This window comes from Cygnus atratus, chromosome 4, assembly GCF_013377495.2.
Source record: "Cygnus atratus isolate AKBS03 ecotype Queensland, Australia chromosome 4, CAtr_DNAZoo_HiC_assembly, whole genome shotgun sequence".
Lineage (NCBI taxonomy): Eukaryota > Metazoa > Chordata > Aves > Anseriformes > Anatidae > Cygnus > Cygnus atratus.
Genome location: NC_066365.1, coordinates 19,623,576 through 19,642,363, shown reverse-complemented (window position 1 = coordinate 19,642,363; position 18,788 = coordinate 19,623,576). Strand labels below are relative to the sequence as shown.

The 18,788-nt window shown below is 42.4% G+C and overlaps 1 protein-coding gene across 12 annotated transcripts in view; it reads right to left on the bottom strand.

The window, feature by feature from the left end:
- Positions 1–14,471, bottom strand: part of FAT1 (FAT atypical cadherin 1) — a 109,417-nt gene extending 94,946 nt beyond the window's left edge. For 9 of the 12 annotated variants that reach the window (XR_004780431.2, XM_035557818.2, XM_035557819.2 and 6 more), the window contains exons 1-2: positions 13,966–14,427; positions 3,122–6,410 (exon numbers count right to left, since the gene is read on the bottom strand). Coding sequence is in view for 11 of the 12 variants with exons in the window: in XM_035557818.2 (XP_035413711.1) it covers positions 3,122–6,389 (3,268 nt within the window). In the remaining variant the exon portion in view is untranslated. Of the gene's footprint in view, positions 1–3,121; positions 6,411–7,807; positions 8,164–12,709; positions 12,742–13,965 lie in introns of those variants that run through there. The other 3 variants (XM_035557814.2, XM_035557816.2, XM_035557815.2) reach the window with 3 other exon arrangements.
- Positions 14,472–18,788: the final 4,317 nt, after the last annotated feature.

Here is an 18,788-nt window from a genome sequence, read left to right as displayed (position 1 = left end):
AAGCCCTGGTATCTTTATGAAGAGAACAGCCTGCTTGGCACAAATTCCTTGGAGAAGGACAAGCAGATACTGAGCAAAACTAGTAATGGTTCCTCTCATTTAACAACTGAAAATCTACGTGGAAACTAGTTCACCAGATGCTGCTGATCCTATAATAGCGTCACATACACACTGGTGGGTGACACTGAATGGCCTTGTTCACCTAACCTATACAACTGGAAGAAATACTAGCAGTTCTTTCCAACACCTTTTTTCACATACTAGAGCTTCCATCTTTTATTTCACCTTTGAGAAGTGCAAATACTTAATGAAAATGCGCATCCTTATATGTAACTACAACAACAAAAAACAAATAAGAAGACATTTTGCTTTACTGCCTGCTGGTATGGTATCTGGGAGGAGAAAGAAAAAGGTCTCAATGTTGCCTTAGTACCATATAACTTCTGCTTTAGGTTCTCCTCCAGGTGTTTCTTCTGTCATTTGTTAGATTCACTCATTTGTTGTAAAACTGAATTGTCTGACTCAATCTATCAAATCCTACACTTGCTTTCATTTCTAGCATCATGAGTGAATGTCAGCAACCCTCCCTGACACGCTCTCCCTGTATGACCTCCCACTTTAAGTGGTCTCTGGAGATGGAGTTTGCTAAACCCCTCATCGACTACAGTGATAACCAACAGTTTCACTTTAATTATCTCAGCAGGCACTCTGTACGAGTGACTCATAAAGCACCCTAAGATGATGTGTACAGCAAAAACAAAGGATTTTCCATCTTCCTCATCTCTCAAGTGGCAGTGAAAACAGGAAACACTCTACTTTTCAGACATCCTTATGACCACCTAAGAACTTCTGTAACATGACCTTTGGCTCAGTGCCCTCCCTAGAAGTAACAACCCACTGATACTTACTACAAGGATAAAAGAACAGGTCAAGTAGCAAATTATGGTCTCCTTCCTCACCCACTTGGCTTCCAATTAACGACTTATAAGCCAGAGATAGCATAAGGCTGAACCTCAAAATAAACTCATTAGTATATTTTATTTACTTTAGTCATACTTTTGGTCTCTATAACTTCCTGGGGAAATGAGCTTCTTGACTTTATTACGCCGCATGTGAAAAATACTTCCTTTTAGGTTGGCTGCATGTTAACTGTGTGCAACCATTTCTTACATCGTAGTACATAGGAAGTGTGATGGAGAAGGTGCTACAGAAAGTATTGCAATTTTATAGGCTAGCAACTTGCTCTCTACCTTTCCCTACTGTTGTCATCTTTATGAGCTAAGAAATATTTATTTGAAAGCTATAATATGACCACCTACCAATTCATTCCTAATGCACTTTTTCTGTGTCTTCTTAAAAAGCATCACAGATTGAAGCAATTAGACAACAAAGTAATCAAAGCAACTCCTGAGTTTAGCAGTATGGGCACATTAGGGCCCCCATTCAGATATTCACTTTCAAGAGTTTGGACAGAACTGCAGACAGTCAGACAACCTATGAAAACCAGCTGGCCTAATTCAATGGTAAGTCTTTAAAAAAAAATGCTCAAAAATAAGTGGCAAAGTTATATTAAGTTCTCTTTTGAAAAATGCCAGAAAATTTCAGAATTAAGGATAAAAATACCAAACACTAATACAATTTCATACCTTTTGAAGCATAGAATAAAAAGAAAAACTACTAACATGGAAACAATAGCTTGAAAACCAGCAACAATTCCATGCCTAGAACTAATTGATGCTTCTAACACCATCAGTCTTTTTTTTTTTTTTCTGCAAATGTGACTGTTGTCCTCAATTCCTAGAAGCAGGGGATAAAACTATTTTTTAACCACTGAAAATAGTAGACTTCCAAAATCCAGTTTATCAAATTTTGAACTGGAAGTGCAATATGATTCTCTCAGTCAGCGGGAAGCTTAAAAGGTGAAGTCAGAAGAGCCCTTTACCAAGCTGAAAAAGTCAGCTTCCCGCATCTCATCTTTCCACAAATTCTTTAATATGCTTTCTTGGATAGTTATCAGTCTGCTCCTTATATCAAGGCCAGTTCATTTTGAAAAGAATGACAAATATTCAGATAGTTAAGCACAAAGAGTGCCTTCTGTAACTATTCTGGTTATTTCTTAGTTAAAAAAAAAAAGACATTTTAAGCTACGTTGTCAAGCTTTTAAATGCTCTACATTCTTTCACCAGCTTCTTGGTTTAGATCAGTTTGAAGACAAACACATCCACCAAATGCAAACAAATTCTTCCCCACTCTAATGTTTAAGATGGAATTTGTTCCCTAAGATTAAAAAAAAAAAAAAAAGCAACCCCTCTTCATACCCCCACCAAATAGTAGCACAATATCAATGCTCTCTATCTTTATGAGATATGTAAAAGAAAGGTAGTTACAGAGATGCGCTACTAGAAGTCAGCACTAGATTTCTTCAGAAACCATCATTCTGCTTTTTTTTTTTTCTGAATACATGACATTGGAATAACTCGAAGTTGCTCCTCAATTTATGCATCACTAATGAGGTAAGTCAACAGTTCACTCTGATTTATACAAGCTTTTTAAAGGCTGCATCAATGCTTTCTTGACACGAGCCTTTCCATGAAGAAAGTACTGATTACTAACATAAACATGAGCACCTATAACCATAAAAGGTAGCTACAAAAACAGCAAGTACGGCAGTATCACAATGATAAATACATCTAGTAAATGAAACACCAGAGCTGTAGTTTAGGAATGCAAAGCATAAAAATGTCCGAATTCAGTCCTTGGACAGAAATCAATCTAACCCCTCAATTTCACACCCCCCACAGTCCACCAGACAACTGTTTACATGAAGCAGACTTTCATTTTATATCAACAGCATTCTTCTTTTTGCCACATGGTAGATATTTTAAGATCTAAGAATGGATTTAAGTATGTTGGATGAAAATGAGGACAGGGGAAAAGTACTTATCAAATATATACTTACAATTTCACTAGTGGCAGATGGAACTGTACTCGTTATTGGTGACTTTTTGTTTTTTGGTCCTAACAAAGACACCTCTCTCAACAGTACCAATGCAGCTTTTCTTATCTCTCTGCCGGCATATCATTTTACTTAGAACATAAAGATAACAGAAAGATGCCTTACCTTTTTCCTCATCTATGCGAAAGACTCCTATACCAGACCCATCTCTGATAGAATATCGAATCTCCCCATCTCGTCCTGTGTCTTCGTCATAAGCAGATACTGTCATTACTGAGGAGCCAACAGGAGCATCTTCTTTTATAAAGCCTTTATCTGCAAATACAGAGAACCGTGGCGGGTGCAAGTTTTCATTCACATCAACTACCTCCACTTCAACATAACACGTAGAGGACAATGAAATGGGTTTTCCTTTGTCCTTGGCCCGCACAGTCAGGTTATAAAGTTGTTTCTTTTCATAATCCAGTCTTTGTACAATACGTATTGCTCCGCTTAGTTTATCAACATCAAAGGTGCCATCTCCACTGTCCAAAAGACTGTATCGTACTTGACCTGACTGGCCTAAATCAGGATCATAGGCTTCTAGCCACGTAATAATCGTTCCCTCAGGAAGATCTTCTCGAATTTTCACATGATAATTTGAAGGAATAAATTTAGGAGGATTATCGTTAACATCTTCTATAGACACTTTCAAAATAACTGTTGAAAATAATTGAGGTTCTTCAGTAGGTTGGTCCCTAGCCTCTATTTTCAAGAAATAGACATGCTGTTCTTCACGATCCAGAACCCCCACAACTTTCACAACTCCTGTCACAGCATTAATAGTAAACTTGTCTGTATCTGTAAGAAGAGAGTATTTTACTTCTCTATTAGCCCCCAAATCTTTATCAGTAGCTTCAATTTGAATAATTTCACTGTTCAGTTCTTTGTTTTCACTCACTTCTACAAAATAGCTGTCTTGTAGGAACTCTGGTGGGTTGTCATTAGCATCCAAAATTCTTACATCTAAAAGGTGCCAGGCAGACTTCTGTGGTATTCCAAGATCGTAGACAGTAATGTTCAGTGTATATTTATCTTTTACTTCCCGGTCAAGGGGAGACAAGATTTTCAGCATTCCACTTTCCATGTCAACAACGAAACTACTATCTTCGTTACCTCCAGAGATAACATACACTAACTTTCCATTGAAGCCAGTATCAAGATCAGTAGCATTCATAAGTATTATGCTGGAATCCACAGGTTGGTCTTCTCTTACCTCAATGCTACTGGGGAGTGTACTTCTAAATTGAGGTGCATGCAGATTCACTGAGTGAGTGTCAAAGAAAACATCCTCAACTTCTCCACGGCTGTGCAATTTATTTGCTTGCAAGAGCTTCTCTGCGAGCATTTTGGCAACACCAGTTTCTTCACACTGCAAGTTGACCGGTTTGCGACTAGCAGCTACAGTTATGTTGATATACAACGGTTTTGCAAAGTTTTCTCCATCTGTAGCTGTAATTTTCAAACTGTGAAAAGAAATTTTAGCACCTAGGCCATCTGTTAGTGACTGCTTGAGGGAAAGTACTCCAGAATTTGGATTTAGGCTAAATAAATCCAGTTCATTTCCAGATTCAATTTGGTATCTCACCAACTGAAGCTCATCAGCATCAATGGCAGATACGGTTGTTATTTGTTCTCCAACACCAAGATCCCTGGGGATTGTTCCCTCACAATTTATTTTCTCAAACAGAGGTATATTGTCATTCAGGTTGTTTAAAATAATAGTAACAGGAACTTCAACTTCTCGACGATACGGTATACCCCAATCAGAAGCTCGAATCCTTAAATTGTAAAGCCTTGGCATCAATTCATAATCTAAGCCTTCTGAGGTACTAATAACCCCACTGAAATGGTCAATCACAAATGGCAAAGGATTTAGGTTTGCGATGCTGTACGTCACGTAACCATTTTCCCCTTCATCAGGATCTTTTGCGCTTACTCTCATGACACTAGTACCTATTGGCACATTCTCATCAAAAGAAGCTTTATAGGATGTCTGAGTAAATTCAGGAGGATTGCTGTTCATGCCTAGTACCTTAATTAATACTTTCGCAGAAGCTCTTCTGTCACTTGTCACAACTTCAAGTTCAAAATGGGATGAGTATTGTGCTTTTATGGGTTCTGAAGTGGTAATGAGACCAGTGTGAGTGTTTAAATTGAATTTTACTTTGCCAGGTGTGTTTTTAAATATATATTTTAAATGGGGGTAACTAGGCAGAGCTTTTACCATTATCACAGGTGTGTTTGGAGGAGCAAATTCACTTATTTCAGCTCTATATACCTCTTTTTCAAATCTGACAGGACCAGACTTAAACAGTGGTGATGTCACATGAACAACTTTTACAGATGAAAACTGCGGAGGATTTCCTTTGTCTTTAGCTTGAAGGGTAAGGTTGTATCCAAAGGGGTGGCTCTCCCAGTCAATGGGACCAATGGCTTTGATTCTGTATTCTTTACCTCCTGGAACAGACCTCACTGTTCTGAACTGCTGAAGTGGATCACCTGCAACAATATTTAATGATGCTATTTCTCCATTTGGACCTTGATCATTGTCCTCTACAGTTACAACTGCATAAGTTGGATCCTTGTCTGATTCTGAGGGAGTCACTGTAACAGCTGTAATAACAGGCGCATATTCATTTGCTTGCTCTACGTGCACAGTTAGTTTTGCCATACTGCTGATGCCACTGCTACCATACAGCTTCAGTCCACGATCCACTGCAAGAATTTCCATTTCATAACGCTTAGTGTCTGAGTAGTCAAGTCTACCAGTTAGCACTATCACACCGCTAGTTGGATGAATAGCAAACACATCTGTTCTTTCTTTAAAGCTATAGTAGAACTCTCCATTGGTTCCTATATCTGCATCTGTTGCACTGACTCTTGCGATGCTTGTCCTTATTGCTGTGTTTTCAGGCAAAGAAACACTGTAAGATGTTGGAGAAAACAAAGGCCGCAAGTCATTTGTATCCAGTACCTGTACCCTGACCTTCGTGCGTGTTTCAGCATTTGTATTTTTTTCAACTGCTTTAACAGTCAGCATATAATGGTCTTTTACCTCTCTGTTAAGGATAGCTGTGTTTCCTCCCTTGGTCCGTATTCTCAAAAAGCAGAAGTTTCCAAGAACATATTCTTCAGCTTTAAACAAGTTCTCACTGTCTCCAGAAATAATTTTGTATCTTATGTCCCATAATGGATTTGTGATGTAAATGCCCATTTTCACTGGATGCCCAACATAAGTCTTGGCTGCAGAATTCTCATACACAGTGGCATTATACTGTACTTGTGTAAATTGCATTGGTGGAGCATGATGTGGGATTTGATTTCCTTCACAGTTTCCAAAATGCTGCACCAGCAGCATCAGCAGCAACAGCATAGTCAAGTATCTTCCCATGGCAGCAATTACAAAAAAAACCTGAAACAAGAGAAAGAAGCGTTAAGACTTATGACTGTTCAAATACTACTTAGATGACCTCGATGCTTAGTTTAGAACACACACTTGCAAGAAAACTATTAGTTATACATCTACGTTATAACCATTTTTGCTGAAAGTTTCAATGTGATTTCCAGTAACAAAAAAGCATGTAAATTAACCCCCCCCCCCCCCCCCCCCGGAATTCTCAATCCTTAAAACCAAATTCTAAGAATTACTATCGTGACACAAGGAGAATGCACTCAGTTAACTTCATCTGAAACACTTCATGAAGCAACACTGTTAAGAGAAATATGCCAGTGCTGTCTACTACAAGTGAGCAAACTCGATCTGCATGAATTTGGAGTACTGAACTTTCTCTACAGTCCTCTAGTTCTAGTTTTCTGATCGAAAATTATTCTTGCTCATTTCACTTAGATTGTAAAATGACTAATATCCAATGATGCAGAAGTAAACTGCAAGATATGGCTTAAGATTATCGTGAATTTTCTTGAGTATTCAACGTATCGTATAAACACCTGTTCCAAGAATTACAAAAATTATGAACAGGGAATTATTCCATACCTGTTTTATTCTCTCCTGTCTGAGTACCCTGATAAGGACAGTTGATAGCTTTTTATTTTATTTTATTTTTTTTTAAGTCAAGCTCATCACTAAGCTGTACGACCATCAATAAAGAATGAGGCATATTCCTTTATTCCCCTCTCTGAACAGATCTGAAAAATGAGGATCAAGAGCTATGGGAACATGAATCTACAAAAATAACTGGAAGATCTATTGAGATGTGTTTCTTTTAAACACACTCCAGAAATGACAGGGAAAGAGCCTGAAACAGCAAGACAGACATGGAGACATGCCTCATCAGCTCTACCTTTTGAGGAAGAAGTCAGTATATAATTTCCAATGCCTAAATCCAGGCAAGACTGCAGCATAAAGAAAGGCAGAAACCTCAGGAATGAGACCCTTCAAGACCACCCTCTTCATCTGGGTTTACAGCAAGAGTTGTTACTCCCAGATGTCTCACAGGATGATAAATCAAAGCTTTAAAATTCTTCCTCAACAAACCCAAGCTTTCAAAAAAAAATTGGGGGGGGATTTCTTTGCAGCAGGTAGAAAGCCATTTCACTTTAACTTGATTAAGTAGCACACGCTCTTTTCTTTTACCTTCCCCTATTTATCTTCAATATTTTTCCTTGCCTCTTCTTTACTCTCTCCTTCCCTGGTTGGTCTTTGTCATACAACTTGCATACTAATTCCCAACCGTACTCTCCTTTCATTCTTCCTGACCTTTTCTCCCCCATTTTATCCCTATTTTCCCCCTCTCTACCTCTGCCTGTCAGACTCTCCTCTGTGCCTATCCTCACACTGGTTCTGCTCACCTCAGCTCAAAGGGCATCTCATTCTGTTGTTGTCTTCCACCACTCACATTTTCTCTTACTGCTGTTTGTCTCTCCCTTAATTCCCACCTGCTTGATTAGATACCTGAAATACCATATTGGCTGAAATTCCACGGATCATCTGTGCCCACTAGGAGATATTAGAGCAAATTAACCCGCTTGTGTTAACAGTTCACTCCAAAGCCTCAGAAGCAGATGATTCAGTCACAGCCATTATTAAATCAGCAATATTGAGAAGCAAAGGACTTAGGACTCCGATTCACAAAGCTAAAGGAAATATTAGAGAGGAATAATAAAATCCATCCGGGGAAGAAAAAAAGCAAAAATCTGTGCTCTGTCTTCCAAATCTAGCAATTAACTTCCTTGATTATGGCTATAACCATAGCAAACAATAGAAAGTAAGTCACTAGCTAGAACCACTACTTAAAAGGCCTTAAAGCTGGAAGAATGAAAGGTTGGGAAGGCAAACGAGCGAGGTTGCAACAATCACAATCTCAATGGGTTATCAATATCATTTCTCCCTTCTCTACTGTTTTTCCTAGGCTATGGTTTATCCTTAGAATAAACAGACGCTTGGGTCTCCAGGGCTTCATTTTCTAAATAAATGAATATTTTCATCACAAAAATTACTGCAATAAATAACCTATATCAATACCTCTAAAATTCCAAGCAATTTAAGAAGTCATTATACCACACTAAGACACATGTCAAAAGTGATTACATCATTTGAAGTAATCAACAGAAACAACTCTCCCTGTGGAAGTCTTGGGACCTTCAACTCTGGCAGGTGAAAGGAGCTCTGCTCTATCATATAAATGCAGGTGTTAAAGAGAAAATGCTCACCACCTGACTTGCTCCATGAGAGCCTTCCAAAAACTGTGGTACTTCCAAAACCATACACTCAGGGAAACAGAACTGAAGTACAGTCAGGGAAACAGGTAGGAAAGACTAGAGAGTAACTTCTATCAGAAGATTTCTCTGTGAACGTCTTGTATTCTCCTCAGAGCCAAGGTAGCTCCTCACAAGTTACTTCAACACAATTCCTTAAACTTCCACCAGTCACTTCACACTCTTGTCAAAACTGGACACATTTTAGGCCTATAATCCATTAAAATTCAGTAGCAAAGAGCATGAACTCTGATTCTGTATTTACGGGGCTGCTAATAGTTCTTTTACTCCATTTGTTGGAATTTTAGCAGCTCTTCACTACCACAAGCTACTTATTGATCAGGTCTTATACTGCATAGTTTCCCTCTTTTCCTTCCTCAGCTGCACTAGGATGGTTTTTTTGTTTTTATTTATGCTAAAATCCAAAACCCCATTTGTCTTCTGAAGCTATAGCATCCTGTAACTCACAGCCCTTACTTACTAGCGGTTGGCAATAAGCTGTCAGTATTGGTGTGTTTATCATGTAAAACACTATCTGTCTGCACCTTTTATCATTTGCTCCTCATATCTCAGGCACATTAGACTATGATGCATTAGACTGCATTAAGATATCCAAGCTTCTCATTAAAATTCTAAGTTGAACATATGTGTAGGTTTTACTATTACATAAATATTTTTCTGTGCCATAATACCTTAAGTACTCTTTGCTTATTTTCTGTAATAACTGCTCAGAACTGGCAACAGACAGGCTATTAAACATGGTTATGCAACTACCAGTAAGAGTCCATTCTGTAGCAGCAATCTCTAACATTTGCTGAGTCACAACCTACAACTGAAGAGCATCCCTCAACCAAACAGTTAACCACACTAAATAAAAACAAGTTAGATATTTCTGTTACATGACGTTTTCCCCATCTTGTGTCATAATTTGCAGAGCTACCAGAAATTAAAAATTGTTGAACCAAGACTATTATCAACATATAATGTAATCTTGATAAATATCTAAAGTATTAAACAATGTAAAAAGTTATCTACTAAGAGAAAGTATGAAAGCGTTAAGATAAAGTGATAACGTGTTAGATACAAACTGAGATGGCTCATTACAGTGAGCCAGAATGACTGAATTTCACAAACATTTTAGCCAAGGGCTACACTTTGAACTAATTTATTTTTTTAAAATAAGTCTTTGGAGTATCACCGCTTTAGGATTTTCTGCATCCACTTTCAAGACATAAAGCAACTGTTTGCTTAATAAAACATCATAGCCCTAGGTTTACAAGAAGTACATCGTATTTATTGTGGAAAGGTAATCTCAAACTCTGATTTCCTATTTGGAAGGATAATTATTATTTATGTGCATATTCATACCAATGATAGTTTTACTATTTAGATATTGCATTAACAAAATGATTTAACTCAATGTCACTCACATATGGGGAAAAAAAAATACTAACACAACTTAGAAATATGAACTAACTTCACAGTAAAGGCAACAGAATCAGAGAATCAGGTGGGCTGGGTGACCTTTTACTGAAAACTTCCAAATGTTGATGATTTGGATAAGATACAAGTTATATACATGTTTCTCTTTGCGGAATGCTTGCAGTACATAGACTTCAACCTGTATAGTTTGAAACTTGCAAGTTTTAAGCATCAAACACAGAATGTAGCAACCCCAACGCTGAACAGGCAAAACAAGCTTTGCCTTCCACAAAAGGTATCAAGAGTGAACCTACATTGTGGGCGTTACTCCCCAACCAATCACATAAAAATCACGGGCAGAAAAAGCCCCTTAACTGGGCCAGACAGGCTGTTACTACGACCCTCAGTGCCATTGTTATCCCCTTTCTACACACAAGATCTGCCAGTTAAGCCCAGAAGGACTTCCTGCAACACTACGCTACATTGCTTGCCTTAGCCAAACCAGACTCCGAGCGCGGCCTGTGAACACTGCACTTGGGAAACACCAGGGAGCATTTTGGAGACTAAAATAAGTCCTTTAGTGCTGTTTGCACAATGATTGTCTTCTGAAAACTTTTACTAATTTCTAACAAATGAGGTGACAGTTTGCTTTGTTCTCTATGTTTTTTTGGCACATGCACACCACCTTCCCTGATTAGCAACTTTACGTTATTAACACTAAAATGTCTCTACCAAAACATCGCCAATTTACTTTAAAGGTCAGTTTTGATCAGCATGTGCAAGTGATGCCATTTGACACAAACACACTGTGGAAAGTTATTACTGCAGTAACTAAACTGTCATGACAGGGTTCCTATTGTAGAAGTCTAAGGGAGATCATGTGGCTTTGTGGATTGTACTAACTGTACAGTTACACCTTCTCTTTCAGTTTTTTAAAAGCAATCATTTATGTAGACCAGTCAGGAAAAAAAAGTCAGGTTTAACCATTTCAACATCCTCAAGACTCCAAGCAAAAACTTGCAAGCAAAATGTTTGATTTTCTTTTGAAATAAATACTGAAAGAGGTTTTCACTGATTTTGGGGATAGGGGGAAGGGATAGGGACAACAGTGGGGGGCGTCTGTGCGTTGGTAGACAGAAAGTTAACACATGATGAAAGCATATAGTAAAGTTACTTTAGTAAAGCTAGTAAGTTATTCAAAAAATGTACACTGCCATAGAGATTAACTTCCCAGTTCCAACTTGTGACTAAACTCCAGCAAGGTTTATGTTTATATTCCCCACGGTAGGATTTAATCTCATGAGGTACTTTGATTTGTGCAGTCGAGATCTCTGCTGTTAAAGGAAATGTAGCTGCTGTATTCAAACAGTACGCAAAGATTCCCAAGCCTGAGCAAAACAAAGATTCACACCAACAATTTTTCTATTTACCTACACAAGTAACTGCCGTGTGTCTAATACTGAACTCATCCATTGTACACAGAAAAGCAGATCTTTGGGAATTAAGTTTGTTTGAAATTCAACATGATGACAACTTTGCAATGACCAAGAATAATTTTACTGAGCTTGCACTCAGCTTTAAACTAAAATAAATAACAGATATAAATCTTTGCTGTTTTAGAGCTTTTCTTTTTCTTTTGCTTCCTTGCTTTCACTGAAACCAGTGATAACTTGGCCATATAAGGTTCTTTCTCATGCTAAGTTATAAAAGCAGTAGCCTATCGTACTGCTGCAACTACTAAAGCTCACCTTCCAGTGTCCTAAATGCGAGGATCTCAGAGAACAAAAAACTTTGAAATAAAGTCTTATTCAGCGTTAAAACAGGGAATTTTACACACTAAATAGCTAAATAATATAACCACATGTTTAGACAGGTAAAAAGGCAGTATGCAGCGAGCAGGAGACACAGCCATTACACACTGCTCCTTTCTTTCACAGCAAGACAGCAGAAGCAGTATTTCCCATGCGGCCGCCTGGGAACAACTTGTAAGTAGCTCAAACCGCAGGAAAAACTGCTGTTAGAAGTCAGCGTTGATATTTTTAAAATTTCTTAACTCATCCCCCCCCCCCCAAAAAAAAAAAAAACACGTTTATAAGCATTGGCTATGGGAAGCTCCACTGCCACTTGCTGACCCTAGGAGACTAAGCACACCTTTCCAACAAAGCTTGGTTTTGTCTGAGCTGCCAGAGAAGCCAGGAGGAGCGAGGCGAGCTGGCGGGGTCTCCGAGAGCCGCCTCTTCGCCTTCATCTCGCCGAGGAATCCGGCGAGGGGAGCACCGGGAGGCGCCGCGCTCCAGCGGGAACAAAGGGAGAAAATCACCCCGAGACACTTCTTCGCTGCCAGCCTCTCCCCCCTTGGCTTACCCGGGAATTAAGTTCACAATGGCCCATTAAACACATCCCAAGGCAGACACCTCGCCTCCAGGGGCAAAATATGATTACCACTTTTTTTTTTTTTCCCCCCCTCGACATAACTTCGGAGCAACCTGCCGCCTCGCCTTCCTCCCGACCCTTCCCTCCCCTCTCGGCCGGCAGACCCCCAAAACTTCTCCCGACTCGCCCGGCTGAGCCCACCTCAGTGCCCGCGGGGCGGGGACCAGCCCCGCATGGCGGCCCCGCACCGGGCCGTTCCACACCGCACCGCGCTCCGCTCGCCTTCTTCTGCCGCCGGCCGCCCGTCCCGCCGCTCGCTGCCCCTCGGCGCCGGGCCGATCCCCCCCCCCCACGCCGAGCCGCCGGCTCCGTATTCCTCCGCCGCGCCGGCCGCTCCGGATCTCGTTTGTGCCGGCGTTCCGCGGGAGCGGCCCCCGCACCCCGGCCCCTCCGCCCCGCCCGGGGCCGGGCCAGGCGCGGGGTAGGCGGGAGCGGGGCCGGCGGCCGCTCCCCCGGGCGGTGAAGTGCGGCCGAGGGGGGGAGGGGGGAGGCGGCTGGGAAAGTTCGCCCGGGCAGCGGCGGCTGCAGAGGGAAAGGGAACTCGAGGGACGCCGCCGGGACGCGCAGTCCCCGCTCAGGGCGCTCCCCGCAACGGGTGTTTAGCAGCCGCCGACCCTCCTTCGCCACCAGCAACCGGTGCCCGCGGGGCTCGCAGACGAACGCCCCGAAGGAGCACTCCCTGCTCCTTCAGAAGCGATCGCGCTCGGTAGCGATCAAACGTTCGCCGGGGAATCCCTCCCGGCTCGGCTGCGGGCGGGAAGAACCGGCAGGGGCGCGAGTGGGGCGCTTTATTAGCCCCGTAAATAAATCCAGCTGTGCGGAGGAGGGGGACCCTCCCTCAGCGAAGCCCTACGCGCACCGGGGCTGGAGATCAGAAGAGAGCGGCGCCTTCAGAGAGCGGCCCCTTCCCGGAGCCGTCCCTTCTCTTGGGGAGCGGCCCCTTCCCTCGGGGAGCGCCGCTCCGCTCCCCTCAGCCGCCCTCGCACCCTCCCGGGGCAGCCCCCCGGAGGCCCCTCGCAGCCCCCGGCGGCGCCGCAGTTCCGCAGCGGTCGGCCAGGGGGCGCCGCGCCACAGCGCACCGGAGGCCGGGCACGCCGCCGGCCGCCAGCCCCCAGCCCGGCGCGGAGCCCAGCCCGGATCCCGGGTCGGTCCGGGAACGCGGCGGTGGCGCCTCGGGTGCGTCTAGGTCAAGTCGGCGTGCCTATATATATATATATGCCCGTATATACGTGGGTGCATATATAGAGGGATATACGCACACGACAGTTTTAAACTGCAGCAGCCGGGGGCTGAAGCGCAAGCCCCTCGAGCGCTGTCGCTGAGCAGCGCAGCGAGCCCCACGTGAAGCACCTCTGCAGGCGACCCGCTGCGAATAAACTCCTCAAACAAGAACTCACCGGGCCAGCTGGACTCGGCGCTCCCCTCTCAAAGTCCGCTCCAGCTCAGTTCATCTCCGCGCGCTTCCTTTTCCCTCCCTCCTTTTTTTTTCTTTTTTTCCTCTTTTTCTTTCTTATTTTTTCCTGGCCTTCGGCGAAGGAACGAGAGCAGCCCCGGCGGCCGCGCACCTCTACAGCGGGCAGCCGGCCGCGGCCCCGGCGCTCAGCGAGCGCGGCGCCCGTCCCCATCGCCACAGCGCGGCATGTCGGCTCCCCCCCATCGGCTGCCTGCTACTCGAACGGCGGTGGGAAGGGGGAGAAGAGATGGGGAGGGAGGGAAAAATAATAAAAGGAAAAGGGAAAAAAATAAAAAGGAGAAGAAAAAAAAAAGGAGGAAAGGAAGGCGAAAAGGAGAGATCCAACTTTCTCAAGACATGTCCAGGCAAAGAACGGGAGAGTTGCGGAGTTGCAGCGGCGGAGAGAGTGAGTGGGGAAGCTGCGACGGATGGCTGGTTCCCTCCTTCCCCCCCTCCCTCCTTCCCCCGCCTCCCTTCCTCCCTCTCCCCCTTCTCTCGTGCTCCGTCCGCCCCCCGGACCCCGCTGCCGGCGGCGCCACCCCCTCCTTCCCCTCACCGCTGCGGCGGCGGCGGCGCGCACCCCGCCGGGCTCCCTCGGCCGCTCCGACACGGCTCCGCGCGGGGCCGCTGCCGCGCACCTGGGCCACGGCCGCCCGCAGGTGAGGCGGGGCGAGGCGGCCCCCTCAGCCGTCACCCTGCCACCGCAGGACCCTGCCACGGGGGCGACCCCGCCGCCGTCGCAGCGCCGGCCGGACAGCGCGACCCCTGCTGCACAGCGGGTCCTCGGCGGGACACTGCCGCTGGAAGGGACGGCTGCCTGCCGGTGGGCCGAGCACGGGGATCGCCCTCTCTCCCCCAGCCACGCCAGGGCTGGAGTTCTCTCCTCTCCTCTCCCTCTCCCTCTCCCTCTCCCTCTCCCTCTCCCTCTCCCTCTCCCTCTCCCTCTCCCTCTCCTCTCCCTCTTCTCTCCCCCTTTTCTTCCCCCTCCTTTCTTCCTTCCCTTTTATTCTACCCTTCTCCTTATCTTCTCTCCCCCCCCCCCCCCTTTTCTTTTTCCCTTTTCCTCAGGTGAGCTGTATTTTTTAAGAAACAACAAAGGGGTTCCTGTTTGCCTCCCACCTTGAAAAAATAAAAAATAAAAAAATGGCAGTTCCTTCTCAGAAATAGTAAAGCACAACCAAGCAAGCCATGTTTATCATATTTACACTGTGGTGCCCCCTCATTTTGAATGACCGCCGATCAGTCACTCTTGATACAGACCTGGAGAGGTGGCACTGTGAAGTGGTAGTGATCAGCTGGAAGCAGGGGGTGAGTCAGTACTGAATGGTGGGGATTATCGAATTTTGGAAAAATTACAGAAATGGCTTTAAAAGCAGCTCACCTGAGAGAGAGAAAGAAACATTAAATTTGTAAAGCACTCGGAGATTCTCAGAAAGTAAAATCTTATTTTGTGACACCATTTATCCCTAAGGACCTAGAAGTTTGGACCTTCCTCCAAAACTGTTCTGAAGACATTGGGTCATTGTTTCCTATAAGATACACCAGTGAAATCTACCAGCCAAATGAGCATGCAGTACATTCTGTGTTAGGAAGAGCAGATACATACTGCAGTACGTAAATACTAAGTACATTTCCAAATAGTGCATGCAAGCCAATTCACCCTGGGAACGATCACTTTGAATGAACCTGTCTGGAAAGTTTAATGTCAAAATTCTCTGGCCTTGTAGATTTCCACAACAGACACAGCTGATTGATTTAGTGAGCATCTCAGAGGTACTTTCTGAAGACCCTAAATGGAATTATACTAAGTCCTTATCCAAGTGCTACTGGGCCAAATGATCTTTCCTTCTGTGAGGACTCCTTCAAAGGGATCTTCATAAAGTAAACTGCACTGAGAATAGCATTCCTGAGATGAGCTAGAAAAGGGAACATTTTAAAGACTTCATAGTTGAGGGCTAGAAACAACTACTCAGTAAAGTTGCAAATACTTCATATTTTCAGAGAATAAAATTAGCTATTGTTCAGATTCATAGCCATGTTATAGCTGATTTCTGAGTTGAGTAATGAAGTTTAGTGGTTAATTAAACTTACCTCCTATAAGTGGGGCAGAAGCATCTTTCAAAAGTATCTGGTAAAGTTAGACAAAATATAGGGGCTTTTGATTTGGATTTTCTAGTATATTCATGCTATGCTGACAATAAGTACTTTAGATGAAGAATAAAAGGATATGCTGTCATTCTCTATCAGTGGGCAGTGGCTTAGCACTTCAGATAAACATTGGAGCCAAGATGTCCAAGCAAGTGCATACATAAGTCTTCTTGATATATATAATTTTAACTTCTGAAACAGGTTTCTAATGTCATGAATAATATTGACAAAGCCATTCTGATAACATAGTTGCTCGATATTCCATTTTATTTTCCTGTTTTCTCTGCTCTCTCTCTCTTTTTTTTTTTCCTCAGAAATAGTGTTAATAAAGATAGTACAGTCATTGTTATGCTTTTAAGGATGAATCTTCCCATAGTATTTTTTTTATATAATGTGCTAAATAAATTAATATATTCTGTGGATAGGTATGCATTGTGCTAATCTATAGAGCTGTTATGAAAGAGAATACTTGAAATCACACTTCAGTGCCTAGGGCTCCATACGCTGCTGTAAAAAGCTTCCAGTCTTACAACCATTGTGGCAAAATATGTTCTAGACTTGGTGTTCGCTATGATCTATTAACATACCCTTGTTCTTATGATACTGTCTAAGATGAAGCAATTTTTGGCTCATTTTGTAAAAGGAAAATAAATACATACAGTTCTTTGGATTAGATAGTTTTCTTTTAAGAGACATATAGACACTTCAAATTCAGACTTAGTTCCCAAGAACTAGAATAGAAATCTGGTATCAGACTGCCAGTGAACAGTTGTGTTAGAGAACCTTTGTCATAAAAGAATAAGAAAATCAGAAATTACATTCCCTCTTAACTATCCTCTCCGTGTAAGACATTGTAGCACTAACACTCTCACTAATCCACCTCAAAGCCTAGCATTGTAGATCTCAACTCGTTTGCTATATATTTAACAAACAGGAGCTGATATATGAACTGGGCAAGTCAATAATTAGGAAGTAAATACTGAAGTCGAGTGTCCTCCAGCCCCACATATGAACACGGGGAATGCTATCTCGAGTACTTTGGACTGATCTCCCAGCTCCCATTTTGGAGAAGAGAAGTTAATCTCAATGTGTAGGGACTTTAAGCTACATAAAGCATTAAAGATTGATATCAGTACTTTGAATTGTACCGGCTCAAATTGATGGCAAAGGCAAGGATAATCATGGCTCCGTCTCTATGGGGGAGAAACAGTTGCAATTGCTACACCAAGTGCAGCTTAAAAAAAAAAAAAAAAAAAAAGCAACCAACAAACCAAACCGCTTCTGAACACAATAGCAGCCTGTGACTCAGGGGCAATCAAGGGCCAATAAACATTGAGCCTCTGTGGCAGAGGGCAAATACATCTTCTTAGTAATGGGGTCAGGCGCAGTTTCAAGCAAGTTCTTAGTCAGTTAAATATGAACCTATCTGACATTGGTTTTACAGTAAAAATAAAATTCTCTACTGTACAAGAAGCTAGCATAAAACCTGTACCCTATCTAAATTTCATTTACACGGAGGGAAGAAGGCTGATTAGTAGAAGCTCTGCTCCAGCCATTCTTTTCCTCATCTAGCCCCAATCTTTTATAACAGCAATTTGGGAAGAACTTCCAAGCATCTCAATTAGTTGCAGTATTTGGAAAAAAAAAATAAAAAGGAAAAAAAAAAAAACTTTGTAATCATCCTTTCATTGTGCTACAGCAAAGGATGTATATTCCTTTACCATCCTATATATAGATATATACTTTTTTTTTTTTTTTCTTGTAAATGCAGACCTGGGGAATAAAAACCAATTCAGCCTGTTCTTTCTGGCTGTTCTTTCTCCTACTCTCTGCAAACTTGAGTTGAACCAGACTGGTCCACTTTTCCTCCCCTTTTTTAAAGGGGAAAAAAAGGGCAGTTTGTATAAGGTACACAACTGAGACAATGCTGTGCTTTTTCTACCTAAACCTTTTCAAACTTCCTGAAAATCTTTAGGATTGCTTTTGATTGCACTTCTGTACCTGGCAAAATTTGAGCAAGAATATTCACCTTTTCATAGTTTAATTATTTTTATTGACTTTCTGTTACCCTAGAGAGTTCTCACAGTGTAAAATAACAGTGGCTATTTGATTAGGTACCCTTTCATTGTGCTTTTCAAGACTTTCAAAGCAGCAGTGTCAAAATAATAGTCATATATCAGTGTCAGTATAATGAAATGCTAAACAATCTCAGCTACTTGACAATCTGTCGTATGCCCTGTGAACCTAAGGAGCAGTTTACTGGGGCAACTCAATCATTAGACCTGTGAGCTACAGCTATTTGTGGATATCCATTAAATACACACATATGCAGTAGTAAAGAAAGCCTGGAGCAATTCCAGAAAGGAAAAAAAATGGAAAGAACACTTAAAAGATTATTTACAGTTTCTAGGTACAACTAGTTCTTTGGTGAGGACTCTGGGCAGGGCACCCAAATATTTGAACAGTTATTTTTTGAGCCTTCAAACAATCGGATCTGTAAAGGAATTTATTTTATTATTATTATTATTGTTGTTGTTGTTATTAAAAATAGCAGGAATGAGAAATATGCCGTCTAAACAAAAGCAGGCTAGGCAGCTTCATATTTACAAATTTTTAATC